This window comes from Doryrhamphus excisus, chromosome 5 (genome assembly GCF_030265055.1).
Source record: "Doryrhamphus excisus isolate RoL2022-K1 chromosome 5, RoL_Dexc_1.0, whole genome shotgun sequence".
In the NCBI taxonomy this organism is placed as follows: domain Eukaryota; kingdom Metazoa; phylum Chordata; class Actinopteri; order Syngnathiformes; family Syngnathidae; genus Doryrhamphus; species Doryrhamphus excisus.
The window spans coordinates 12,934,417-12,962,145 of record NC_080470.1 but is presented as its reverse complement, the minus strand read 5'-3'; the positions used below and the strand labels follow the sequence as shown (position 1 = coordinate 12,962,145).

At 41.2% G+C, this 27,729-nt stretch overlaps 4 protein-coding genes across 11 annotated transcripts; 1 reads left to right on the top strand and 3 right to left on the bottom strand.

Annotated features, from left to right (window-relative positions):
• Positions 1-407: 407 nt before the first annotated feature.
• On the bottom strand, positions 408-5,057 carry bloc1s2 (biogenesis of lysosomal organelles complex-1, subunit 2). 3 transcript variants are annotated; one of them, XR_009129854.1, is made up of 6 exons: positions 4,615-5,057; positions 4,363-4,479; positions 4,146-4,265; positions 3,972-4,076; positions 3,412-3,520; positions 408-2,140 (listed from the first exon to the last, which is right to left on the bottom strand). XR_009129854.1 is itself a non-coding variant. In XM_058073321.1 (5 exons), exons 1-5 carry the CDS (start codon positions 4,778-4,780, stop codon positions 3,489-3,491), a joined length of 540 nt encoding a protein of 179 aa, XP_057929304.1. In that variant the 5' UTR covers positions 4,781-5,052; the 3' UTR covers positions 2,196-3,488. The 3 variants fall into 3 exon arrangements, 1 of the variants encoding a protein (XP_057929304.1); XR_009129853.1 differs by having other exon boundaries at positions 412-2,140; positions 3,306-3,520; positions 4,615-5,052; XM_058073321.1 differs by lacking the exon at positions 408-2,140 and having other exon boundaries at positions 2,196-3,520; positions 4,615-5,052.
• A 114-nt stretch (positions 5,058-5,171) lies between these two features.
• LOC131129599 (UDP-N-acetylglucosamine/UDP-glucose/GDP-mannose transporter-like) lies at positions 5,172-14,177 on the top strand. Of its 2 annotated transcripts, XM_058073318.1 has the most exons (12): positions 5,172-5,362; positions 5,546-5,579; positions 5,659-5,745; positions 5,837-5,904; positions 5,979-6,050; positions 6,130-6,198; positions 6,666-6,768; positions 8,368-8,460; positions 9,161-9,228; positions 9,308-9,386; positions 11,367-11,449; positions 12,290-14,177. In XM_058073318.1, exons 1-12 carry the CDS (start codon positions 5,253-5,255, stop codon positions 12,393-12,395), a joined length of 972 nt encoding a protein of 323 aa, XP_057929301.1. In that variant the 5' UTR covers positions 5,172-5,252; the 3' UTR covers positions 12,396-14,177. The 2 variants fall into 2 exon arrangements, with proteins under 2 accessions (XP_057929301.1, XP_057929302.1); XM_058073319.1 differs by lacking the exon at positions 9,161-9,228.
• Positions 13,181-19,654, bottom strand: si:ch211-121a2.4 (transmembrane protein 205). 4 transcript variants are annotated; one of them, XR_009129852.1, is made up of 6 exons: positions 18,903-19,654; positions 17,476-17,572; positions 15,793-17,359; positions 15,128-15,291; positions 14,708-15,063; positions 13,181-14,624 (listed from the first exon to the last, which is right to left on the bottom strand). XR_009129852.1 is itself a non-coding variant. In XM_058073317.1 (5 exons), exons 3-5 carry the CDS (start codon positions 15,890-15,892, stop codon positions 14,761-14,763), a joined length of 567 nt encoding a protein of 188 aa, XP_057929300.1. In that variant the 5' UTR covers positions 15,893-17,359; positions 17,476-17,572; positions 18,903-19,654; the 3' UTR covers positions 13,181-14,760. The 4 variants fall into 4 exon arrangements, 3 of the variants coding, with proteins under 3 accessions (XP_057929300.1, XP_057929299.1, XP_057929298.1); XM_058073317.1 differs by having other exon boundaries at positions 13,181-15,063; XM_058073316.1 differs by lacking the exons at positions 13,181-14,624; positions 14,708-15,063; positions 15,128-15,291 and having other exon boundaries at positions 15,889-17,359; positions 17,466-17,572.
• A 904-nt stretch (positions 19,655-20,558) lies between these two features.
• Positions 20,559-27,729, bottom strand: nmu (neuromedin U). Of its 2 annotated transcripts, XM_058073709.1 has the most exons (9): positions 27,576-27,729; positions 24,821-24,876; positions 24,656-24,712; positions 24,544-24,597; positions 24,448-24,477; positions 22,528-22,599; positions 20,906-20,959; positions 20,795-20,837; positions 20,559-20,693 (listed from the first exon to the last, which is right to left on the bottom strand). In XM_058073709.1, the coding sequence occupies exons 1-8, from the start codon at positions 27,721-27,723 to the stop codon at positions 20,802-20,804; spliced, it is 507 nt and encodes a 168-aa protein (XP_057929692.1). In that variant the 5' UTR covers positions 27,724-27,729; the 3' UTR covers positions 20,559-20,693; positions 20,795-20,801. The 2 variants fall into 2 exon arrangements, with proteins under 2 accessions (XP_057929692.1, XP_057929693.1); XM_058073710.1 differs by lacking the exon at positions 22,528-22,599.

Here is a 27,729-nt window from a genome sequence, read left to right as displayed (position 1 = left end):
TGGTTCGGTTTTACGAACTCGCCAACAGCGTGTTTCCACAGTGCAAAATTATCGCATTTCTTTTCTTTTTTTTTTATCACTTAATGTTTCAATGTTCCTTTGTCTTCAAAGACACATGCACACTGTAAATCACTGAACTGTTTTGTCACCACCAGTTTGCCGTTCAAAACACACGCAGAGCTGGTTTTTGGTGCCAAAGAGTCTGTGTGGGGTATCTCCCAAGAAATGCTGAGTCCGTTTAGACACAGTACCCAACACACATGGTGGCCGGGCCCTCCAGCAGGCGTCAAGCTGGTAAGACAAACAGCAGAGAACATGCAGGACTGATTTAATACGAGGTTCAGCAGGTTGGAAGTTCGCCTCTTTGACACAGACATCCACATATCTGACAACAGACAGCGACTATGGCTTTCAACACAACAGCATTGCCGAAATTGGGCACATCGCCTGTAAAGGGCTGGACCAGGCCTCACATCCAATTAGTGAACATCAGATAACTCAGAACTTGACCAGAGTTGTTGGGGCGGGGGGGATGCAAAGAGATTATACACCAGGAGTTGGGTATGTTTTATAGATTTCTGCGTTCACGAAAATTGGCCAATATTAACATAATTTACTGTTTAACACTGAATCTCTTGGAAATTGATATTACATCAATTAATATTGTCGTCATGAGGAGATTGGATGTTCATGTAGGAGTGTATTTCCCTAGCTGATGGCTCAATCGTGGCGGATACAAACACTGAACAGCCCTCCCCCCCTCAGACCTAAACAGGATTAAATGGCAATAAACTCCAGCAAAAGCTTGTGGAATTTTGTGAATTGAAGCTAACAGGGGTTAGCTTAGTTAAGCAGGCTCGTGTGGTTGTGTGTGCGACAAGGTTAACTCCAGACAAAAACAATATTAAATTTATTTGCATTTAACAACACAGCCTTATTATAATCCCATTTTAAGTTGCTAATTATGTGCACAAAGAGTTTGAGCATAATTAAGTTTGCAATTGAAGTTATTTCATATGTATTTTTATTTCCAAATGGTCAAACTAGACCACTACAGCTGAGCACTGTTTTGGACAGCAATAAATCAGATAGAGATAAAGTGCTGTGTTTTACATTTGGTTTTTTCAGCCAAAAATGTCTTTCTTGGCTGAAAAAAAGATTCCACACGGGGTACTTTAATGAAATAAGGTTGAAAACTCCTGTAGATAGATACTTTATTAATCTCCAAGGGAGAAATTCGCAGCTACTGTATCAAACAATGCTAAAAATATACAGATGCAGTTTTGAGTATTTGATTTGAGAACTAAAGGCTATGTATTTGTAGTCTTCGTTACCGTTTATTATATTGTGTGTGTGCATGAGTGCATGAAAAGGAACTTCACATCAGTTTCACAAGAAAATACCATTTGTTTAGGACATTACACCAAACAAATGTGCTCATTAAAAGGGCTTTCTTAAGTGTCTTGTGCGTTCTCTCTCAGTCACAAACACAGTTTCACAATATTTTGCACTCGCTCTGTAGTTACACAACTCTGCGGCGTGGCATCCTGCCTTGTTATTGTTCCACGGCCCAGTCTCCACTTTAGGTTTAGATTTATGGCGTGAAATGCTTGGGCGCTGTGGCGGATTCTCCCTACTTTATGTTTAATACTTTCTCAAGATGTGTGTTCTGGAAAGCTACCGGCGGAGTTATACGTCAAACGATTACCAAAGGGCAGCATATTTGCATGTTATGTGGGGATTGCTATGACATGCAGTCTTGCAGTCAGTCAATGTCTTTAATCACACTTTTAGTTCTCACTTTGTCCATCTTTTTGGCATTTTGATTTGGCAAATTGACACAGTATAGACAGGTACTAGGTATTAGTAAGTATTAGGCATGTTGCGTTGTACCACTAATGAGTGTTTAGGACAGCATCCAGTGGATTTCCACACCCAAACTGTATTGTAATTGTGCAGTCTCATTTGTGTGTAATTTCACAGTGTAACCAAAGAAACATTTACCTAATTACTACGTCACCTTCTCTGTGCTTGACTGATTGCTGGCATCCAATACAGCGTTTACAAAACCCAGAATCATTTCATGGACCCCAATTGTGAGATTCTTGGAGGAGAGAAGCTGAATTTATACCCTGAGGCGCTGCAAACAAGCAGGGGGAGAAAAAAGTAGGAGATGGAAGGATAATAGTGCAGCAACAGTCAATAATGTTACAGTATGAATAATGAGTTCCCTCTGTGGCCGGGGGAGGCCACAGAGACCTGTTTTGGATTAGGCCTTGCACAAACACGTATGCAGGACTTATCAGGTACACTCACACTGTGGGAAACAGTGGATGGGTCGAGATCGGTTAAGATGATCAATTGCATGGAGTAAAAATTGTATGTACTTGTGCTGTTTGAGCATACAGCATATTACTATGGAATAATCAATACTATATACTGTACACTCAACAGCCATAACCTTCAGTGTCAAAAATCGTAGGACTATTCTTTAAGTCCTGGTGTACATAGGTTTGTTCTCGCCCTTCGATTATGTTTCCTTTTCTTCCATTATTACATATGCTAATTTACTATTGTTACACATGCTTTATTCTAGTCCACAATAGGTGATCACCAGTGTTTCCCATACATTTATTTATTTATGGTGGCCTGCCATAAATAAATTTGGTATTACCCATTTGTCCTCAAAATGCATTCTTGTAATTCCAACTCCGTACAATAGATGGCATCAGAACTCTTTTTTTTAACGCAGCTTGTAAAGTTAATTTGCATTAACATGTTTGTTTTGCTCTTCAACATTTTTTATGTCTCTCTTAAGGCTAATGTCACAGAGACTGCAGTCCAGCTGGAAATACTCATTAGTTAAATGTTAGGGTGTCAAACCAAACTGGACAACAATTCTTGAACTGGATTTCATTACATTGCATCGTGACTGCAACAGAAACCTGCAACAACCTTGAGTGAAAGGTCAGTGTAATCAAATGCACGTTGTGTTTTATTTCAAAAGCCTTGACTTTATATGTTGACAAGTAAAAGAACATGCCAGTCACATCAAATTGCAGATTTTCCTTCTACAAACAAACAGCACTAACATGGAGAGCAGCTCCATAAATTATATAAGCTTGTAATGGAGGTTGTTTAACGTCAGCAGTCTGTCCGCAAGCTTCATGTGTGTTACTACATTTAGTAAGAGGTGTTCAACTAGTACAGGTCATCCATTACTGTTTGTCAAGGAGTTAATGTACCACTTCTGTACAGTTTAAACTAAGTTATTATGTTTCTATTTTGATAAAGTGCACACACACCTTGACTTCTTCACGTCAATGATATAGGTGTTCAAAGCCCACAGCCTTCATCTGCTCCATGCTCACTAACCCGTTCCTGGGTGTCAAAAATGTCTTTGAGTCTCACATTTGTCCCGACGTCAAGAAGGCCAGACTGGGTGAGAGAAGAGGTGGCGGTACTGCAGCACTTCATCCGTTATATAGTCAACGCTTCTCCAGTTTTTTGAATCTGGCCTCTGTGAAGAGAAAGGCAGGCTTCATGCTGAAAGATGTAAAACAAAATGCTCTCATTGGGTTTCAAGCAGAAGTGGATTTGTGATGTGATATCGCCATCTGTTGGAGGACTTCATAATGCCACAAATGCTTCAAAGTGACCACCATCAAACTATTACAATCAAACTATTACAATCAATTAACTGTATAGGTAGTGTTTTAAGTGGCAATATTGCTAACGCATATGAGCATAAAAATGAAATGCTGTTAATACCAAAACAATAGAACTCCCCGGTTTAACTTTAATGACAAAGTGTGTAACGCACATCACGCATTTGTCTTTTATTTTAAAAAACACTTTGATTTGGTGAAGCAGAGTACAGAGTAAAAGCAAAACAAACACAGAATCAACCTTTTTCACACTCGCTAAACCAAAATCCCAGGGTTTATGTATTGCCAAGATAAGTTTCTCACCAAGTTTCTTGGAATATGCGTCCAGTTTATAAGCAGCTTGTTCTAGTGCAGATACCTGCTCCTCAATCTGATTTATTTGGTCCAGGTAGGGCTGGAGGCTGGCATCTAATATAAAAGAACACACTTTCACTGGAGAGGTTCAAGAAGAGACGGTTATTATTATGCTGGACTCACACTTATTGTTGAGATCCTGCAGGTTTCGGCTGATGTTGATGCTGATGTCTTTCATTTCCATGTACTTCAGGCTAGTTAGCTTGTTCATGTTCTCCAACAGACGGTAATCCTCGCATGTGGCTGAAATAAATACAAAATACAAATACAAAAAAAATGTTAATCGCTCTTTTGGTCCTTGAGACACAACAAAATGAGTGCCTTGTTTTAATTAAGACACCTGTGAGTTCTCCTTGAAGAAATATTGACATCTTTTCAAACATGTCGGTACACAACTCGTTGATGTCAGGCTCTGCGGGCTCCACAGCCTCTTCTGCTGTCTCCACACCACCATCACCTAAACAAGGTTGTTACGAAGTTAGGTATGTACGTTCTCGGACAGACGGCGCCACAAAAGCGGTTTAAGTAGTTTGGTTGTTAATGAGAAATTAGCATTAGCATGCTACGGAAACTGTAACGGAAAAGCGCTCACTGTTGGTGTTGTTTTTTTTAGTAATGGGCACTGGTACATCCTTTGCGTCCTCTGAGCCTCCCCCTTGACTCGTACATTCTACCGTGACGTTTAGAGGACCCGAATGTGCTCCGGGTGACCTGGAGATGCTGTCCATTGCAGCAGCTTCATCTCCCGTGGCAGCCATTATTATATTACTATTATGACTCGCCCCAGTCACATGACGGACCACTTCCGGTGCTCAAGCACACTCCCACGCCTCCTTAGCATTCCTTGTTGGTATTAATCCTTAAACGTCCGTACCTCAATGTAAACACTGAGATCATAAGTGCGTTCCAATGCGAACTACTGTAAAATTCAGTGCGCGGTTAGTACCCGGATGTTGTACTCCGTTCACAAATAAAAATAGAGACGATTGTGATTTTCTTAAGTGTGCAATGGCAGTAATCGCTTTTGGACAGCAGTACACTGTCAAATGTGTGCTATGGCGAACTGAGTACCAGTGTCCCTTTTGACGTACGAAAGTGAGCCAAATGAAACAGCCATATAATTTGGCGGAAGTAGTGTAACGGGGGGAAAGAGAGGGGGAGGGAAGAGCGACGCAATGGCAGAACTGAAGCACATACTAGTACACAGAGCGGAATGAGAACTAGTTGGGGATGGCGGACAAACCTCCGACGGTGTTTGTGAAGCTTTTCGCCGCCGGCTTTTACGGACTAAGCTCGTTTCTCATCGTGGTAGTGAACAAGAATGTGCTAACCCACTACAGGTAACGGCGAGGGGGTTGAGATAGCTCAATACAACTTTGGGCTAGCTGTGTTAGGCAGGCATGACACACTAATAAGAATAATGTGACTTTTGTTATTAAAGTAGCCGTCCACCTCTGTTATGTGTGAATTTAGCACACTTTAGCTGACTTCACTAGCAGTGATTGTGATTATTGATGTTCCAGGTTCCCGTCGTCGATTTGCGTGGGTATCGGGCAAGTGAGTGTTAGAATAGTTTCCCTAAAAACACAAGCTTGACTGAATTTTCGCAAAGATGCAGTGATGGAAATCTGTGCAGATGTTGGCCACTGTGCTTGTCCTTTGGGTGGGCAAGGCTGCGAGGGTGATCAGCTTCCCGGACTTGGACCAGAAAGTACCTCGCAAGGTATTGAAGAATTACCACCTGTACGATGTGTTTTTGTGTTGTTAAAAATTCTGTTAATTATCAGCCTTGTTAATAACCTGCATTCGTTTAGACGTTTCCTCTACCTCTCCTTTATGTGGGCAATCAAATTACGGGTCTGTGCGGAACCAAAAGGCTCAAGTAAGTTATTATATTAGAGGTTGCATGGAAGGTAATTCACTGATGTGTTTAATCGTTCTGTCCTCCTCCACCAGTTTGCCCATGTTTACTGTCCTCAGGAGGTTCTCCATCTTGTTCACAATGCTGACTGAGGGATTTCTGCTTAAGTCAGTCCCTTCTGTTTGTCCCCAACAGTTTTTTTTGTAAAGATGACAGATTAGGTTTAACTGAAGTATCTTTTGACAGGAAGAAATTCTCCAGGTCAGTCCAGCTGACGGTATTTACAATGATCCTCGGTGCCGTCATAGCTGCAAGGTATTTTTTTTTACTAAATCCAGATGTCCCAGGTTGTTAACTCACCTCAATTTCCTTCATTAGGGCTCTCCCTGTCCTTCACTTTCTATTAATTCCCTTAATAATTATTGGACTGCTGCTCTGTATACTAAAGGTGTCAAAACTGCAGCTCGGGGGGCCATTTTTGCTATTTATTTTGCATGTCTTTATTTAAAAGAGTGACACAAATGACATAATAAAGAGAAAGCACAAGTGGAACAAAAGTTATTAGATACCCAGAATAAAACATCTGATATCCGCTGACAAGTGAGCACCCCTCGCTGCTGAATGTTAGGGAAGAGGTATATAAGAAGAGGAAAAATAGCAATGGTTGCCATAATGTATGTGTCATATTAATATAACTGCCTTACCTCTAATAGTTGCCTAGTAATCGATGCTGAGTAAATGACAGCATCAAAGTAACATTGACATGTCCTCTCGTCTCACAGTGCCGACATGTCCTTTGACCTGCAAGGCTACGTTTTCATTCTCCTCAACGACTTGCTCACCGCTGCCAACGGCGCGTACATGAAGCAGAAATTAGATGCAAAGGTATGTGGCGCTCAGGACCAGTGCATGAATAGCAGTCATTGTTGACTTGTCGGGAGCTGTTTTTGGAATCAGGATGGAGCGTCCGTGACTGTGACACACACAGACTTGTCCTTGAACGTATGCTCTCAAGGAACTCTCTGCATACTTTTGACCTACTGACTAAACTATGCAGAAATGCAGCACAAAGTACTGTTTAAAAATTTGGAGCTAGGTGTACCTTGCACTGAATTATAATGCAAGTTAATTGATGTGTTTTTCTGACTTCCACCAGGGAGGTGACTCAAAAGAAAGACCTTTAATTTTGGTGCATATTTGTATTCCTACAATACAGACAGAACAAAGCATGCTAGGAAACGCATCATCCGTTATTTTCCAGCTGCAAACAGTTTTGGTTACACATTGCATTGTATTGTTTTTGTGTGCACGGACGTTAATGGAGGAGGTGGTCAACAATCCTTTTATTGAAACAACCACGCCAAAACAGGCATCGTCATGGCTACCCTGACTTTTCTTTGGTCATTCAATCAGCAGTCAGGACACTGACTGTCTCAGAAAGTAGAAATTTCAAGCAGGAATGGATGGGCAAGAACACATGTTTTTCAATTCCACCCTCGGCCATCTCTGTGTGGAGTTTGCATGTTCTCCCTGTGCTTGCGTGGGTTTTCTCCGGGTACTCCGGTTTCCTCCCACATTCCAAAAACATGCTAGGTTAATTGGCCACTCCAAATTGTGTATATGTGTGTATGTATATTGCGTGTATGAATGTGAGTGTGAATGGTTGTTTGTCTGTATGTGCCCTGTGATTGGCTGGCGACCAGTCCAGGGTGTACCCCGCCTCTTGCCCGAAGACAGCTGGGATAGGCTCCAGCACTCCCGCGGCCCTCGTGAGGATAAGCGGTAGAAAATGAATGACTATTAATTATTAGTTAATTTGCTTGTGTCAGCAAGTTTCACTTTGGTTTCCAAGTCATGTGATCGTTAGCAACTGTTGCTATAAGTCGTTGCTTGTTTTTCAGTGGAGAGTATGGTTTATACCACTGTCTCATTCTGAATGACATCTACACATATGTCGATGGACAATGATGACAACAGCGGCGCCATACCGGTGGAATGACGTGTTCTGCCACATATAAGCATGTACTGAAACAAGGAAACCTGTTGTAAATGGAGTAATAATGATCTGGGGTGCTTCAGGTTGTGCAGGGGCATCAAACGGCAGCTGGCTATGTTGCCCTTGTCTCTGTGGCAGTGACAGGGTTTTTCAACAGGACACCATTGCAGTTCACACTGACAATGGACTTCTTCCAGAGGAATAACCTCACTCTTTTGGACCATCCTGCGTGTTGTCCTGATATAAATCAAGATGGATAGCAAAATAAGTTTGCAAAATGGACATCAGTTGCAGATAGAGGATTCCCTCTATGAAGCATACTCGTAACATTTCAATTTCAGGTTTTTCAGGTTAGGTTTGCAGGTCTAAATTTGTGATGTTGACACCAAACAAGATGTTTGTTGTGTGACTCAAAACAGGCCAAGATCAGTTAAAGAGGTTCCGGCTTGTGAACCAAGCTCATTGTCATTCTTCTTTCTCTTTCACAGGAGCTGGGCAAATATGGCTTGTTGTATTATAATGCATTATTCATGATCCTGCCCACTCTGCTGTTGGCTCAAGTGACTGGAGACGTGCAGAAGGTAACCAACGTTCTCTTCAGGAATCCTAAATAGTTACGTGTGAGTTAACTCTTGTTAAGCTGCTGGAGACCTTCTGCTTTTCCGGTGTGAGGCCCAGCAGAAGCCAGAAAGACACAAAGCTGCTTCTATGCACCTCATTACAGCAGAACATACTACTACTATTAACTACACCATGCAATCAAAGAGAAATTCCCCTTCTTTGATACCGAGTAAAACAGAGCTACAGATATGGTATAGCTGATACTTTGGCAAGCCAATAAGTATACAGACATATTTAATTGGGGTCCAATGAAATGCAAAATTCACGGTGCGTTTGTGTTAGTTTTTTCATACAAAAAATAAATTACATTGCCTTTTTAAATTAGAATTGTCACCCTAAAAGTACAGTTCTCCTGCACACACTTAGCAACATATAAGACCAAAAAAGCACCATGTAATAAAAATATCAAAATAAATGTATCTGATGCAGATCCATGAAAAACTAACAAACCAAAGGCCATTGGAAGTCTCTCTTTTAGCAATATGTTTGGCTGTAATATAAACTGATTCTGTGCTTATACTGTACTTTGTTTCTATTGTGATGGTGGCAAGACTCATACACAGCTCGCTACATCACTATACTGAGGAAAGTGAGCCACTTTAGTACTAAAGCACATGGATTTTTCAAGTGCTCCAAAAAGATGTTTTTTCTCTTCATGAGGTTATGGCATATGACGGCTGGTCAGATGCCTTCTTCCTCATACAGTTTCTCCTCTCCTGCATCATGGGGTAAGAAGATCATAACTGTTGTGATAGTGTGCCAAATGTTAACTCATGCTGTTTTTTTGTTGTTGTTTTTTTTTTGCAGGTTTGTCCTCATGTACTCCACAGTGTTGTGTACACTGTACAACTCTGCGTTGACCACCACCATTGTGGGATGCATCAAGGTTAGCAGCACAATCACAGGGGGGGAGGGTTGTGGGTGGCGTGACGTGACATGGCGTGGTGTGGCAAGACAGAAAATTGAGAAGCACTGCTCAAACCTGTGAAAAATCCTCACTTTTTGTCAAATTTGAAATGGGTTTAGCTTTGAACTCGGTGCGTTCACACTCGTCATGGTCCAGTTTGAAAGGACTAGAGTCCGTGGTTCATTTGGTGATCGCAGGACCTGGACCAAACAGATCCATTCATCTATTTTCTACACCAATTATCCTCATTAGGGGTACCTTAGGGGTATACCCTGGACTGGTCGCCAGCCAATCACAAGGCGCATTTAGACAAACAACCATTCTCACTCACATTCATACCTATGGACAATTTGGAGTCGCCAATTAACCTAGCATGTTTTTGGAATGTGGGAGGAAGCCAGAGTACCCGGAGAAAACCCACATATGCAGGGGGAGACATGCAAATTTCAAACCCAGGTCTTCCCGATCTCCTGACTGTGTGGCCATCATGCTAACCACTTGTACACTGTGGGTGGCGGGAGAACCAGAAACCCTGAGAAATGAGTCTCAGTCTGCCTGCCAGCTGACTCTAGGTCTGAGTAACAAACCACAACAGCTGATCAATGTCTGATGTCTTTATATAGTTTATATCCTCTATTTATTTATTTATTTTTACATCTCAGGTGATAAAAATTCTGCTGTAGAAAAGGAAAGTCCTACGAGTGTACATGACCTAGACGACATGGGACAATGGAGATGCGAATTTATGCTTACCTGAACACATTATTTGGCCTGCTGACAAAAATATCACTTATGAGATGTTCTAATATTTTGCCAAGCAGGGTATTTGTGAAATTGGCTGATATTCAGTTCATTTGTGGGACGACCTTATGAAGAGGAGTTGCATAAGATGTTTTCCGTGGGTTAGGGAATGCACCTGGTTGAAAGAGTTGGATTAAAAATATGCAGTAGAACATCAATAACTGGTGTGGCAAGTGCTAAAAGCCGTTGGTTGAAATGATCAGATAGAGGGCATTGAACACCTCAGTTGGAGTAAAGGGCCTCAAGGATGGTATTTGTTGATGTAAATGTAGAATTGTGGATTGGTACACTCTGGTGTATGTTTTGGAAGAGTTGCGTTTTAACTATGTGTTTACATAAAATGTCACAGTTAATTGTAATTAGAGATGGAGAGTGTTTTGGGAGAGCAGCGGTGCTAAAGATGAGGAGAGAGTCTTCAAGAGAGCTTTGATTATTTTCCAGAACTTGGATTACGACAGCAGTCTGATAAAGATGCAATAATATTAAGATGATTTCGCTTTACGGATTTCAAAAAGGCACTTATAGGCGCTAACGGAAATAGTACTAATCATCACTAAACCCAGAGACACGGGCCTTTTTCCAGGCAATGTCCCTATTGCGCAACATTGCAGCAATGTCAGGTGAAGAACCAGGAGTTATTTCTGTTCTTGCCGAACAAGAACGGTAACATTTTCTGTTCAGGATATGTCTACATTGTCTTTTCAACCAATGTATTTTTAGAACGGGACTAGATAAAGATGCACAAGCACCACTGTAAGCATGAGGATCAGAGCTAGACACAGGGCAGCATCACCAGTAGCAGCAGCAGTATCAGGGAGACCTGTACTGGATGAGTAAGTTAGAAAAGTAAAAGTAAAGTAAGTATTGTATTTTTTGTATTGTATTAAATCTGTGGGGGAGAAACCCTGAAGTGGTAAGCTTTCAAAAGAGCCCAAAGCAGTGCCTCATCGCTACTCTGTATTTACCTTGGGTATGACTTTTTTTTAACCCCAAAACATGCCAGAATTAGAAGTGGTCAATGCTAGAACAGACTTTTTACTTAAATTACGGTATTTCATACGGGAACAAATTCAGGCAAATCTGAGTTTGGACAGGTTGTGTTTCCACTCTAGTGAAAGCAGACATAAACAATGAACATTCCCCTCCACTGTCTTGCAGAATGTCCTGGTGACATACATTGGCATGGTGTTCATCGGGGACTACATCTTCTCCTGGACGAACTTCATAGGTTTGAATATCAGGTAGTAAACACTGTGTGTGTGCGCTTTAGAAAATGCATGCTCCAAGACACATTTTTTCACCTCCGCTCCAATTTTGGATACCTGCCGACACCAGAGCTCCAATTGCTTTTGAAGGGATAGTTGGGATTTTTTTATGTAAAGTTGTGTGACATCCCCATCAGCAGTGTAGTGCATCAACAATGACTTTATCTCCCACTTCATCCTGTGAGTTCTGGTCACTTTTTGGTGTTGAAGCCCTGAAAAAAGTTTTGGGTGGCTCTGCACACTCTAGTTCTACTTACGTCTTGGGAGTGTGGCCCATCACAGCAGAGTGGGTGTAACTAGAGGAGGACCGGGGATGGAGTAAATTAACTGTTTGGGTCGGAAGCACGAAGTCCATGGAAACACTACAGAAAGAGGTGCAGAATCTGGAAGATCTTGAGCGCTTTTTGTGAGTTATCATATGTAGTTGCTCTATAGTCCTCCGAGTCCACACAAATACAAAGCGCTATACTGTTTTTGTGTCAGGCAAAACAAGATGGTCACACTCAGAAGCTTTAACTTTGGAAAAGATCAATGTTTGCCTCTTTCTGCTATCTCACGGAGCAAACCATTGCAGAGATACGTGCGTAGAGTGTGCGCAAGAACATTCCCGTGCGAAGTATGGGATTCATCCACTTGTACGTAGGAAAATGCATACATTTGTGCACAACTCTTACCATGCATACACACAAAACCGAGTGGTAGAACAGTGAGACGACAAATAGCTATGGCTGTGCCTGTCCAGGACCGGCCATATCATCTTGCTACGTGTTTCACATTTCGCTTTGTCGTTATGATTGTTGTAACTTGTGTTTGCAGTATTGCAGGCAGCTTGGTGTATTCCTACATCACTCTAAGAGAGGAGCAGCCCAACAAGGCCAGTGAAAGCACCAAAATGGAAATCAAGGGCAAGGTTGTTGTATGACACTGGCTTCTTTTACCTCCTTTTTTATACAGTGTACAACTTAAGTGTTTTATTTTTTTATTTATGACAAGAAGCAAAGTCAAGGGAACTGATGGTTGCCTCCTGTTGCTACCATAGTTACAAGATTTTTTTAAGAAGGTATTTTCTTTATATTTGTATTGTAATATTGTTGGGGTTGAAAAGGGAGACATATTTGACATTCCTGGAGATGTTACAGAATATATACACAAACGGTCAGCTGTTATTTTATGATCTTCTAGCTGTTGACAAGAATGTAACATTGGATGCCTTCAATGCATTGACACTGTCAAACGGTGCACTCTTAATAGTCGGTTACATTGTGTTTGCACATGCACTGTTACACACAGCCTCCGCTTTAGCTTTGGGAGATGGTACAATTAATGCTCCATGATGTATGCGTGTATGTGTGTGTGGTGGGCTCTCTATGCAGTAACGGTACAGGTTAAAGCTACACTCCCGTCAGTGCACTTTTATCTGAGCGCTCTGCCTTTTTTGGGGGGTTTAACTTGGTTAGCCACATTTTTAATAGTCTGCTGCAATTTTTAAGACTTTGAATTCTGTAGCAGAAATGCCTGTGAATTTGATTTCGGTGTGGATTTGTACAACAACATATTTAAAATGTGATGGGCATGTCAGCACATTTTGAATAAAAAGATGAGCCACTTGCTCTTTTTCCAGGTTTGCTGTGCTCGCTTCACATTTGTTTCCATTTTTGTCCACTGAAGGTTGACAGCAATCACAAGACAAGTACAGATGACAGTCGATGACAGTCCATACTGTATTTCCCTTAAGGTCAAGTCACAATATGTTCAAGTTGATTTACATTCATGTTTCCTGAGTAAGAACATAGACATGTAGACCATTTACACAACTTTTGACCTTAAGACAATCTTATTTTCCGCAGTAGAGCTTAAAACAGTCAACTTTACATACATCGTAAAAATGTCTAATATTGCATTGGTGTTGCCATTTATCTGTGTCCCAGATGCAGTCCAAGGTCAAATATCACATGATCAAGGAAAACCGCACCTTTTTTCACAACCCCATGTGGGACATGAACACACCTTTCTCTTTTCTGAGCTTTCTAAAGATAAAGAGAGTGCGCTAAGAATGCACATAGAGGGTCATCCTAGTACTTGCATTAATGAGTTACCACTTTTTACAGCTTTACATTGCACAGGAAAGAGAAAGACATGTTCATGTCTCATAAGGATAGTGGATGTTGGGCAAAACAAAAAAAAAAGGGCAGTTTTCCTTTAATGCTTTCAATGTGTCTCCCTCATGCCAACAGCAGGGGGAGTCCCAAGACAAACAAACTTATAATTCCTAGCCTTGCCCCATTCATTCTGACATAACCTGTTGAGGGCCCACCAAGTTAGCACCAAAACAGATCCCAACCACTGCAGCTCAGTACCCACATCGACTACTGTCTCTACTTGCAATGTACACATTTTTAATCAATCATTTAAACGTTTTTGATATACACGTGGTCGTTGGGTTATTTCCAAGTTCCGTTCCTAAACTCCTAAGTCACTCCCATTGTACACAGAACACACGGACATATAAAATACAATAATCAAATTGGAATAAAAAGGAGAACAACACCTGCCCTGCCCTTACAAATAAAACAAAATCAGACTACTTTGCTTTGTTATTACTGTCGCTTTCATATGAGCACTTGCTTTAACATGTTGAAGGATACGAGCATTATCCTTCTAATGGAGTTTTGCCTTCAAAGAGCTTTGATGTTCATTTTTATTTCCAACAGAGGAACTACCTTATGCCTGAGATCCATCATGACGTGCATGATTCAACTGCTGCACTTAGCGAAATTACTTTTCCAAGGGTCCAGTGTTTACAGCCCCCCAAAATAAGTTCTTAATTGATGAAAACCCCAACCAATGGACCACCTGTATATCAAATCAGAATAACGTTACCTGCATGAGTTATTGATATTTGGCGCTTACCTTCGCATAGAACCTCTGCTTGTTGCAGCCAAATAATGCCACAATTACTTCAAGATGTGATTAATTTTGTCATTGTAGAAAAGGATGCTTTTTAACATGACAGTTAAAGATGTTGCTAAAAAAAAAAAAAACAACAACTTGCCTTTGGGTGTGAGTTTGACCAAAACAGGAGGAGCAGGACTGAGCAGCACCGACTCACTAGTGTTTACCTTGGTGAAGGCATATTTGCTCTCATAAGGTCCTGAGTAGAGTAGTGGAAGTAGTAAACTCTAGTGCACACTTCCGTGATTTATAAGGCACAGATGTATTAAATAGATAACTTACTCCTTATAAAAAAGTGGCCTTGATAGGGGGATTGAAGAGTCCGTGGGCCAGGATCACAGCGTCCTGAGGTTCTCGGCCATGTAGCTGAAGCTGTAGAAGTTGCAGGCGATGCAGCAGATATTACAGAGTGACGACAGCAGCCTGTAGAGCCACAGGCGCCTGCTCAGGTGGCGATACTTGGCGTCCGTCTCGCACAGCTTGGCGTACGCCTCGCGGTTGGACGACAGGCCGATGTCCTGGCCCAGTCCGCACGCCTGCTCGACTAGGTGCATGTCGGCCATGATCTCCGACGTCATCTGGCCGAACCACTGGGCGTTGATGGCTGCGATCGTGACTGACACGAAGAAGATGAAGATCTGTCAGTGGGGAAAGTGGTTAGACAACGATTCAGCCTTATTATGAGGAGACTTCCTGTCCAACCTGGAAGGCCTCTCTGTCGTCTAGCATGTCACTAGGATGATAAATGGCATAGATGGTGAGGTTGAAGAAGGCGCAGGCGGAGCCCAGGTGTAGGTAGAAGGGAACCAGGCGGCTTTGAATGAAGCCGTACGTGTGTCTGTTCAGGTGGTTGTCCATCACAAAACCTGTTGTTGGCAAAATACAATATGGCAGCGCATTTCTCATGAAATCTTTGAATGAAGCTCGTGTTCGAAATGAGAGGCACGTAACAAGCCAAAACCTGTCTTAAAGACGCTTCAAAGTTGCAAAGAGGAACATGAAACCTGTTGACCTTTGCTCTACTCTCTCCACGAATACCATCATTCACAATCTAGGACACACCTCATGCCTTTGCTACCTCACAACCACAGCTCCAAATATTTTTTTGGCATAGGATAATTCATTTTTTACCAGTTATCCTGTTCCTGATCAACTGGAGCCGATGCAAGCTGACTGCTGGCCGCAACAAATCAAATGACTGAAGCATTTCAAGTTGCCGTTCGATCAACAAATGTGTGAATTAAACACTACCCTTGATATCGACCAACATTGCAAACATGGCAGCATGGTAGAAACACTGTGCCCTCAAGGGAGAACTATGAAATACAGTGGAAACATATGTGTATATGCGTGTGTGTGGTACCCACTTGAAATGAAGGTGACCCAAATCTGCATACCCCAATATGTGGAGATCAGCAGAAGCTGGGTCAACTTGACGGTGAATGAAGGCTCGTGGTCGGCGGCCATGCTCGCTGCTCTGGCGTCTCCTTCGACTGCAGGGTGAACTCACCAAAACAGAACTTTCCGGAAAGGCCGGTAAAGCCAAGGAAGGCGGTGTCAGTGCATTAATCTAAACCGTGCTACACCTAAAATACAAGAAGCAGTGTAGTTCTTGTCAAATTGTCATTTTATCAAGTCAAACATATGTTTTTAATGGATTAACGAGGAAATCAGTGCAGAAATGGAACCACTTCCGTACTGTTGTTGTCAAGAGACACTGACTTGAACAAGCACGCCCACTGCTTGTATGGCGAGGCTAAAACTACCCACAATAACCTTAAATAAACCAACCGAAAGCAAAATACGTCACGCTGCGGATAAATGAATAACTGCCATTGTAAAGTGACGTTTGTAGAATAAAACGTTGTCGCAGCGGTACCGTTGCTATCTTACTTAGCAAAGTTTGGCTAACAAGCGGCAAGGTTACATACACACGCGAGCTGCAATCATTAACATTTATCGCTAGAGGGCACTATACGCCTAATGCGCACTACAGATTTCAATGCATGGACATCGATTGACGCCCGATTTTATAGATAAGATACGCTACAAAAAAATATGTACAGAGAAAGCTAATTTAACCAAAGTCAAATTATTTGTTTGTGTAAGCATACATGGTCAATAAAGCTAATTCTTAAGTTGTGCCACAACAATCCCATTATCTGATTTACTGCCATCTAGTGGTTCAATTGTACATTGCACTCAAATAGAAACTGAAACTCCTTCCGGGTAGACATTAGTCTGGCTCTCCCAAGTACTGTGACTTAGACGGGCTTTTCATTCAGATTTCCACCAAAAAACTGCACCGGCAAAAAAGACATACATCGGATGGGAAAAACTGGAAAAAAAGCAGAAGCTGTTGCCACTCATATTTTTTGCAATTTTTTGATGCACTTAATATAAAATAAAAACACGACTTCATTCAATACATGTGTGAATGTAGACAAATTCATGTAATTCATGTAATTAAAACAATGAATTCTACTTACGTAGAGGAAAATTTAATTTCAAATATTCTGTTAAAGCCAGCCTCACGTTCTCACCATCTGTACAGTCTGTGGCATGGTATGAACCCATCCCTGGCTGGGGTAGGTCATGTTCCAAAATTGCTACTTCATCTAGCCAGGCCGGCGTGACGGCTTCTTTCTCACGTTCACAAAAATTGTGCAATGCACAACAGGTGGCCACAACGTGCGGCGTGAATGTATAATGAAAAGCACCCCTTTTCAGCAACACTCTCCAGCGAGACTTGAGTCTACCAAAAGCAATCTCCACAGTTGTCCGAGCAGAACTTAAATAAATGTTAAATGACTCCTGTTCCGGAGTGATATTTGGGGAACGGGTGTAATCCTTCATGAGCCAGTTCATAAGGGGGTAGGCCGGATCACCAAGGAGGAAAAGGTTGACAGGAGTTCTGTTGATTTCCTTGGGTTCCTAGAGGCAGGTAAATGATGTGTCATACAGAGTTCAGACAGAGTCCAGATTATTTTCTTTACAAAATGCTAAAAACTGATGTGACAATATATGAACAATTATTTACATTGACAAACCTTTGGTAACAGATGTGCCTGTGTAAATAACACTGACTGTCTGAGGACTTTCGCATCGTGTGCACATCCGGGCATCTTGCAGTTTATGTTCCAAAACCTAAATATAACAATACAAGCAACACAGAGCTTTTATTTTCTCACAGACAAATACAAATACTAGGGATGTCCCGATACGATCTTCAGGATTTGAATCAACTGCCGATGCGCTGTATTTTGAAGATCCGATAAAATTGGCATCCGCCACAAGATGGGACCGATCCCGTATGTCGTTCGTAACTCTGGGCCACACTCCAAAGCTGGTTGCCAGTCGACTCCTGCCACCCGCAAGAAAAAGAAAAGGCAACACCACCATGCAGACATGTCCGCGGTAGACTGTGGTAAAGCTAGCTCCATGTTGGACGTTGGCTATTCCGCTCCGTAGCTACAGTGGTAGTTCCCCATCACTGTTCCCGAACTGCTGTGTCATGGTGAAGGGAGCTCGCACGGTAAGTGCTGCTCTAACCGCTGGTTGTTCATTCTAGGGACTGTCAATAATTACTATTACTTTGAAGAAAGTTATATATTCTAAATCACACCACAACTAGATCTATAACTGTGTCAAATGATTAGTCCTACCCTAAAAGTATTTTGGACACCTATTTCTTCCAGTTGTATGTTTTATTGGATGGACTTTTGTTGGATTAGGGACCTGACCCACAGAGGTTTGTTACAAAACCCAAACAACATTGTTGGTCATGCTGTGTAATAAAAAAGTTAATTTAGAAATACTTGCATTATTGTTTATGCTTTGAAAAGCTATTTTCATAACGATATTCAATTCCACAAATTCATGTTTGTAACAAAAGCTAATTTTAAAAAGCCAAAAAATGTGGATCGGGACATCCCTAATAGAGTCGATAAAAAAATTTTATCACTTGATATTGGCATAAAAAATAGATATTGGATCATATCGGTATTGCTTTTGTCTGCCGATTTTATCATCGCGTGCATGATGACATGCTCCACAGAGCAACAAGCTTGCTTGCTCAATATGACTGCATTTTTTGAATTATGGGCCACAAAGATTACTGCACAGGTGGTGCCCAAAGTTGGCCACAATAAAAGGCCACTTGACAATGTCCAGTTTAACTATATTGGGAAGGGGGGTCGGTGGGGTCTGGTGTGAGCACCAATTGCCTCAAATTATCCAATCGAACGGTGGCGTTTTATTGTGTCCAATGTCAGGCACCCTTGTGCAATAATCATACTGTTTAATCAGCATCTTGATATGCCTCACCTGTGAGGTAGATGAATTGTGCTGAAATGATTAAGCTCTCACTAATACAGATTTGGTAACAATATTTTAAAAATAAACGCACGGCATTTTTATTTTTGTTGATTATATATAATGTATGTGTATATATCTATATATATTATTTCCAACTCACCGATACATGTCGTCCACCACTGCTTGAAGTACATATGAAGGCCATCCTTTGCGGTTCAAAAAGTGTTTGTGTCCGTCACTTGGAGGCAAAACTGGAACGTGTGTCCCATCGATACAGCCCAGGATCTGAGGGATGTTAAACTTCTGTTCGAATCGACGTGCGATATCGATCGCTTCCTCCACTGTAGGCACTTTAATAAGGCTGTGTATCACAGAGGAGGTCATTCCCTTGCAGAAGGAGTACACAAACTTCTTCACGGTGGACTCATGAACGCCAAACTGACGAGCGACAAGTTGGTATTCCGCAGAACCAGCAAGCTTGTACAGAACAATAGCAACCCTCATCTGAAGCGGTATCGGGGCACGAATCGTTTTGTCCTCCGGACTCAAAACTCCTTCCATTAAGCCACAAAGTTTATTGAATGAAGCTCGTGACATTCGAAAAGTTTCTCTCCATTCGCAGTCAGAAAATTCAGTTAAAACCACTCTCTCCCACCAGTCTTTGCTTCTGACTCGCATCCAGCAATTCCGAGAGGTCCTTGATAGTCGAGTGGAAAAAGCATAAGTCGTGTTCATGGCACAAGCGATGAGCGTTCGCTGATGCTGTGTGCTGTGGGATATCACCATAGCCACAAGAGCCATAGTAGTTCTAATGTGTACCAATATTAACGCGTACAACACGTACGCTATGATCTTGAATGCTTCTTCGTTCATGGCTGCAGTGGTTATAGCCACTTTATGACTAGCCGCCAAGATGCCTTGTTTTGACGTGACGTCATAGGTCAACCGGAAATGTTTTGTTATATTCCAACGCATTGAAAGGGTTATAAGCGTCATCTAGTGTTTGGGAGGCGCATAGCGTTTGACCAGAGGCCAATTTAGAAAGAGCGTTCAATTTTGTGTGTTTATTCTGAAAGGATTTTTAATGGTATATTAATGATCCTATGAGTAGCGACAGCGCTCTGTAGTGTTAGGTTTTCGTTTCCAATCCACTACTACATTTCAGGCTGGTATCGGCGATATTGATACCATTACTTATTTAAATTCACCTAATGTGTCTGGTAAAATTGTATATATCAGTTGTGTAAGTGGAGGGTGCGTTTTAGGTATTAATTTGTCATATTTAGTGGTGTTCAATGTCGCCATGTAAAATCGATTATGCTAATGCTAGTTCCTATTGGGTTTTTTTAATAAACTGTAGAATGGAGTTAGCTCTTTTGTTTATATGCATTCACTTCATGTTACAAATGTCACATGTAAGCTGTAATTTACATACTATTACTATTACTATGCTATTTCTGTATGTTCGGCTATATGATGCTTCAAAGTAAGCAAATTGAACTTAACTGGAGTCTATTGAGAAGCTGTTATCCGCAGAGCTAGTATGTTAGCATTGTAGTTAGCACTTTCCCATTTTTGTCAAATAATTTTGAGTTTGTGGATTTAAAGATATCATTTCTGTTATTTTACCTCATATTAAAACGTTTCATGAAATACAAGATATATTATTTTGAAAAATGTCCACAGTTTGGGGTGCATTTTGGGTAACATGAATGTTTTTTGACTTGCTAAACACACATATCTATAGATCTATATAGGACAAAATACAATGTGGACAAATGAGTAGTGCTTTTATTATTATTATTGTTATTATTATTATTATTACATCATATTCTCGGTGTACATTCAGTAAACAGCAGTGTCAGAGGGCTGTGGAGTCCTGGTCAGCGGGTGGTTCAGTGCAGCCGCAGCGGCTGGTGGGTCTTGGGGTCGTTGGCGTCCCCTGCTCAAACTAGCACACACGCAAACACATGCGCCCCTGATGTTGCAGTTAGCTTGTAATGACGCTGCGAAAGGTGCGATTGTCATGCAGTACTAAAAAACAGGGATTACCTTTCTGCTACTTGTATTCTAAATCTCTTCTCCCATTTCGGGGCTGCAAAAAATGATCATATGATGATAATAAGAGCTACTTTTCTTGATTGAGTGATTTCATAGTCTTACTCGATAGAGAAAGTAGCCTCTGCTCTGGATTCCAGCAGGTCCCTCAAGTTCAGCCTGTGTGGAAATGACCATTTAGTAGGGGTGTCAAGAGACAGTTTTACGAGACGAGGCGATGCACAAGATTGCATCTATGAGAATGACACCAGACAAGATTTGAACTTTACTTTGAAAAAAAGTGCAATGAAAAATATATAAGACAAAATACCGCAACTAGTAGTTTAATTTGTACTATGATACACACTTCTGCACTCTGTGTGTATGCTAAGGGGCCTGCCTCCACCCACGGAGACAAAGTGACCATATGACTGACAAAAGGGCTAATTCCCTTCATGCTGTTGTTCTAAGGAGCAAACACGCCAGTGTATTGAATCCAAGGCACAGACTTAACCCTCTTCCTGCCTGTTTGGAGGCGGGAGATGAAGAAAACAAACATGTTTCAATTATTTATTAATTATCCCAGGCCTAGTGCCTGAACAAGAAATCTTGTCATGTTTTAATCTCACAAGATCTTGTGACAGCTCTAGAATTTAGTGATAAGAAAAAGAAGAATAGAAAATATAGAGACATTCATTCATTCATTTTCTACTGCTTATCCTCACGAGTGTTGCGGGGGTTGGTGGAGCCTATCCCAGCTCTCTATCCCAGTCCAGGCAGGGACTCTACAACTTGGACTGGTTGCCAGCCAATCACAGGACACATATAGACAAACAACCATTCACACTCACATATATGGACAATTTGGAGTCGCCAATTAACCTAGCATGTTTTTGGAATGTGGGAGGAAACCAGAGTACCCGAGAACATGCAAACTCCACACAGAGATGGCTAAGGGTGGAATTGAACCCATGGCTCCTACCTGTCCTAGCTCCTGCACGCTAACTACCGTCCGCCACGCAGCCCATTTAGAGATATAAATAATAATAATAATGCACACTTCTGTTGTTGTTTTTGCTTCAGTCACAATGGAACGAGAACCAGGAAGTAGGCTGCTCGCAAAAAGATATAAGAGTATACATATATGTCATTATTTGCTGTTTGACTCTAAATAAAACTCTAACCTCTGGATCAAAAACAGTGGCATCATCATATGCCATTCAGCACGTACTAGACACGTATCCGTTTCTAAATTATGCTTATTATGTGTTGTGTCGGAATATTTCATGTTGTTGCTTTAGCAGGAGGCTTCACAATCCAAGCCACTCTTTATTGTCAGAGTGCACACTTCTGATTGCACACACAAATTCCACTGTTTGCTCTCCACTGAGGGGCACTCACATACAGTATATTTGATACTTTGTTTGCTTCTGCATCTCACATGCTTAATCGGACATACAAACACTTCGTGCCCTTTTCAGCTCACAACAGTCTTTAATGCAAGTGCTCGGTTGCGTTACCTGCTGTAAAGCATAATTGCGCTGAGCTTGGGAAAGAACAGCTAATGTGAAACAACATTACTGTACCCAAACGCAAGAAGAGGCAAACAATCATTGACAATCTTCTGCATGAATGTGGTACACAACACAATACAGTACACCAGCACGAGAAAATGTAGTATTTAGTATCGCTGTTTGTGTGTGATGGTATTGTTTCATAAAGTAGAGGGGTGTGATGGTGTTACATACTCGAACTGACAGTCCTCTCTCGCTTCGGGTATGCCGATGAGAAACCAGATGCAGGAGAGGCTGTATAGGGCTCTGTTCAAAACACAAACATAAAAACAAATACCTTGGGAAAACATAGGAAAGAAACCCTTTAGCCTTTCTCTAATAAAATAAATAAATGTAGACTCGGCCTGTCAAAAAAAATTTAAATACATTTTTTGAAAAAATGTTTTCATCAAGTATACGCATTATAATGCCAATACATTGTATCAAAAGCATCCATCCATTTTCTATACCGCTTATCCTCACGAGGGTCGCGGGTGTGCTGGAGCCTATCCCAGCTGTCTTTGGATGAGAGGCGGGGTACACCCAGGACTGGTCACCAGCCAATCACAGAACACATATAGACAAACAACCATTCACACTCACATTCATACCTATGGACAATTTGGAGTCACCAATTAATCGAGCATGTTTTTGGAATGTGGGAGGAAACCAGAGTACCCGGAGAAAACCCACGCATGCACAGGGAGAACATGCAAACTCCACACAGAGATGGTCGAGGATGGAATTGTACCCGGGTATCCTAGCTGTGAGGCTTGCGTGCTAACCACTCAACGCCATGCAGCCCATTATTCCTTAATAGGTAGGCTTAATATGTAGCGAGCAACACTGTCTGTGAGCGTGCACCATTTTGTTTATATTGACTTAGCCCACCCAATGCCACACTAAGCATGGGTTGTCAGGACAAAGGGACTATACGGCAAAACTCTCCACAAACCCCAGGCTTTGTGCGCAAGATGCACCTTGACAAATCCTAACATCCGCAATCAGACTTAATTGGTCCTGCAACAGTGGTTATCGACTCACTTTGTCAAGTCCGGTTTTCGGCTTTGTGCTAAGTGGGCTTTTACATGAAAGGGGGTGTTTGACGTCATATTATTCTACTTCTGCTGAAAAGTGAAGCGATCCCAGCTAGTGTATTTTACAAAAAATGAGTACGTAATTATTATGGAGCATCATGAGGAGTTCCCAAAACATTATGACTGTTAAAAACAACATTGTTGCTGCCAATACAGCGAGGTAGGACTCCTGGCATGCCAGAATGCAATGTGTGAATGCACAAGTTAACGCTGATTATTCACTCATTCATTTTCTACCACTTTTCCTCACAAGGGTCGTGGGCGTGCTGAAGCCAGCTGTCTTCAGGTGAGAAGCGGGGTACACCCTGGACTGGTCGCCAGCCAATCACAGGGCACATATAGACAACCATTCATACTCATAGTCATACTTATGGACAATTTGGATTCGCCAATTAACCTGGCATGTTTTTGGAATGAGGGATTAATGAGGGTGGAATCGAACTCGGGTCTCCTAGCTGTGTGGCCTGTGCGCTAACCACTTGTCCACATTGATTATTATTATTCATTTATCAACGCTCAACATTACACAACTTTGACTATTAACACTTATCAATTTAAAAAATAAATACATTCAATTTTAATGTTATGGTTTCATGACATATTTTAATCTGCTTTTGTGACAAGGTTTTGCGTGTGACGTGTTTGTGGTGACTTTTTAAAATGTTTTCCTTTTTATAATAAAACAAGTGTTTATTCCTCCAGGAAATATTGTAATATAAGAAGACTAACTCAGGCTGAGTACTCATGCAAGGACGCCTGTGGCCTTTACATCTGCTACCATTAATATTTCATATTGCATATTTTTTCTGGTGCTCAGGTGAGCATAATATCTAGCCTATTCCCTCGGCTTATATAAAATATCATCAAGGAATGCTCTTTTTTTTCAATATTTTTTTCCATTACCGCTCGGGAACCTCATACTGATGCCATCTCCGAATGAGTGAAACAGTGTCACTTTCATAGCCCACTTTAAGATGAAAGTCTGTACATAACCTTAACTTTGGCTATGAGCTCTTACCGTTTTGTTATTTCCTCGCCCTTTAAGCTCCTGATGAAAAAAGAAAAGCACTTTACATGGCTTTTTTTTTACACTGAACAGAAAAATTTGGTTCACCTTTGACTTCTGAACCAGCATCAGGATGCAAATTTCCCCCAAGACGTCAGACACCTGGGAAAAAAAACATGATGTGAACTGTGTCCATCTTTGCCAGCCTATGAATACGTACCTCGCTGAGGGCGAACCTGAGGTCTGCGGAGAAAAAAGAGGAGCAAGCAGTGTCCATCTGATTGTATAGCATCCCAGCAGACGATGAGCAGTAGGAACAGGAACACAGAAGAAGATGAAAAAATGAAGAAGAGACACCAGGATGAGAAGACAAGATGGCGCATACCTGGCTGAGAAGCTGCCTCTGATCCGCTGTGGCCTGCTGAAGCACTGCTGGAGCGCCTGAAGAACCAAATGTAGGCATTAAACCTAAAGTCTGATGACAAAGATGCCCTGATGATGAAGAGCTTCTCCCGTTGTGTTTTGCAGATGATTGCCGTGAGCATCCATTAGCTACATGAAAAGCTCTTACTTTAGAACATGCACTTATGTTGACGTGCGATTAGCGATCCCGCTGGAGATATACTTTAGGCAAAATACGCAATACTCCACCGCTGCTACCCATGTTGATGAAGTAGTGCGGCTGACGAGCAAAAACATGTCATGGAACGCAGTTGACAGCCCGCCGCCAACGCAAAGATCACTTTGACACCAGAGGAGCGTGTCACGCAAAGAGGTCACACATCACTGATTTAATCAGAATCAGAATCAGAAATTTATTGCCACGTATGATCTTACACATACTAGGAATTTGTTGTGGTGAAGTTAGTGCAGACACATCTATTAAAAATGAAAATACAAATACATCCAATACAAACATGGATATATAGATGGAATTATCTATGGATGGATATGGAGTAGGATGTTGGATGGGTGGATAGGTGGTAGATGACGACTCCATGGATGGTGGATGATGGAGGAATAAATGGGGAATCATATGGATGAATGAATGAATGAATCAGATGGATGGTGGTAGATGTAAATACTAGATGATCAATGGAGCTGCTTTATCAGATTAATGGTAGATGGATTGATGATAGGCCATGCTCGTTTTCCTTGGCAAACTCATACATTTGATCCTTTTTTCCCATGGCTCTTCCTTTTAAATGATGTCCCATACATTTTCCTGTATTTCAACTCATCAAAAAACCCTCTTGTTGATGTTATCCAACAAGAGTAATATGTGAGGACAATAGTGCAGCTCACTGGCAGTGGCCAGTTAACACCTTTAATTGTAACTACCAGGAATACTATGGCCTCTGGAATTTTTAGGATTCTATGTTGGGATTTTATTGTTGTAACTTGTACCCCATATGGTGCCCCTGATTGTAAAAGTTTACCTGGAATAATGAAAAAGTGCCGTAAAAAAGTCACAAGATAATATTATACATGAATATAAATTGATATTTTGTTTCTTTCTTTCTTTCGGCTTTTTTCCTGATTTTGAAGTCGCCACAGTGGATCAGTAATGATATTACGCTAAAGATGTTATAACAGACCACTTCAAAAACTGAATTGAAATTACAGGCTACTGTCTCATCAGTGTAACATTACTGACCCCTAGTGTAAATGTATCTGAATGGCTTGTTTTAGTTCATGTAACCAGTTCTACGATTGACGATACTTGATTTATGCTAGAAATAACTGAAACCTTCTTAAATATTCACATTTTTTAATAATCCCCTGTAGTCAACCACGAAACAGTGCTGATTTATTAATGAATATATTCTGAAAAAACATGTTGAAGCACAAAGTTTCAAAGCACAAAGTGGCAAGGGACGACTATAAATAAACAAAGAATTTGGGATGAACAATAAAACGTGTAAATATAAACGTCCCTCTTTGTTTCCATCCTCGAAAACCTCCTACAAATTTTTCACAATAAATTAAAACACATAAAAATGCGCCAACCATTACCTGACGGTAACCAGGAGGTGAACAACAATAACGCCTTTAAGCTAAACCCATAAATCACAACTCAGAACCCAGTACTGTATTGTACAGTACTTCTTTTGCTACAATATCATAATAAAACAGACAAAAGGAGGAAAACTATTTTATTATCCCCCATTGCCCTTGCATCTCTGGTCAAAATCAAGGCAAAGCAAGGCAAGTTTATTTATAGAGCACAATTCCCATACAAGGTAATTCAAAGTGCAAATAAATGTGCTTGCAATGGCTAGTTTTGGTTTAAATTTGAGCTATAACCACCTACGTTGACATCAGTCAGCCTTATATTAATGAATTTATTTGCTCATTTAGTTGATGTTGGTCCATCCATCTATACCGCTTATCCTCACCAGGGTCGCGGGTATGCTGGAGCCTATCCCAGCTGTCTTCGGGCAGGGTAGAGAGGCAGGGTAAACCTTAGACTGGCCGCCAGTCAATCACAGGGCACATATAGACAAACAACCATTCACACTCACATTCATACCTATGGACAATTTGGAGTCACCAATTAACCTCGCATGTTTTTGGAATGTGGGAGGAAACCGGAGTACCCGGAGAAAACCCACACAGAGAGAGAACATGCAAACTCCTACAGAGATGCCCAAAGGGGATTTGAACCTTTTTGCTAGTCACTTGAGGATTAGAGCACAAGCTTTTTGACTATTTTTTAGACATACTTAATTTGGGGCTTTTATTAGCAGTATAAGCAATAATCATCAAAATGGTGAAAAAATATGGGAATATTTCAGCCTGTGAAGTAAATCTATACTGCAAGTTTGGCTTTGTGAATTAAACTACTGAAAAAAGGTAAAAATAAATAAATGAATAAAAATGTCAATCAAGAATTAAAACGACAAAAAAACATGCATACCACGACCATAAACTAACAATTGTGACTAATATGCAAATATGTGCACATGTACGTAGTTTCATTGATTCATTCATTTTCAAAAATAACCAACATTTTATTTAAAGTTAATTGAAAGAATATATATTCCACCATCAACAGTAAGACCTTATTTATAAGACCTTATAAAGTAAGAAATTATTTTAAGTTTTAGAACAATAACAGGTTTATTGAATAGACTTACTGTGGCAGAGTGGGGCGACGAGAACTAGCAAAGTTGCGAGACTGATGGCGACCAAGCTGAGTGGACTCATACCTCCTCCACTCAACTTCACCAAGCTGCTGCTGCTGGAGGCTCCGCGCCGCACCAAAGAGTTCTGGATATTCATCATTTTCCC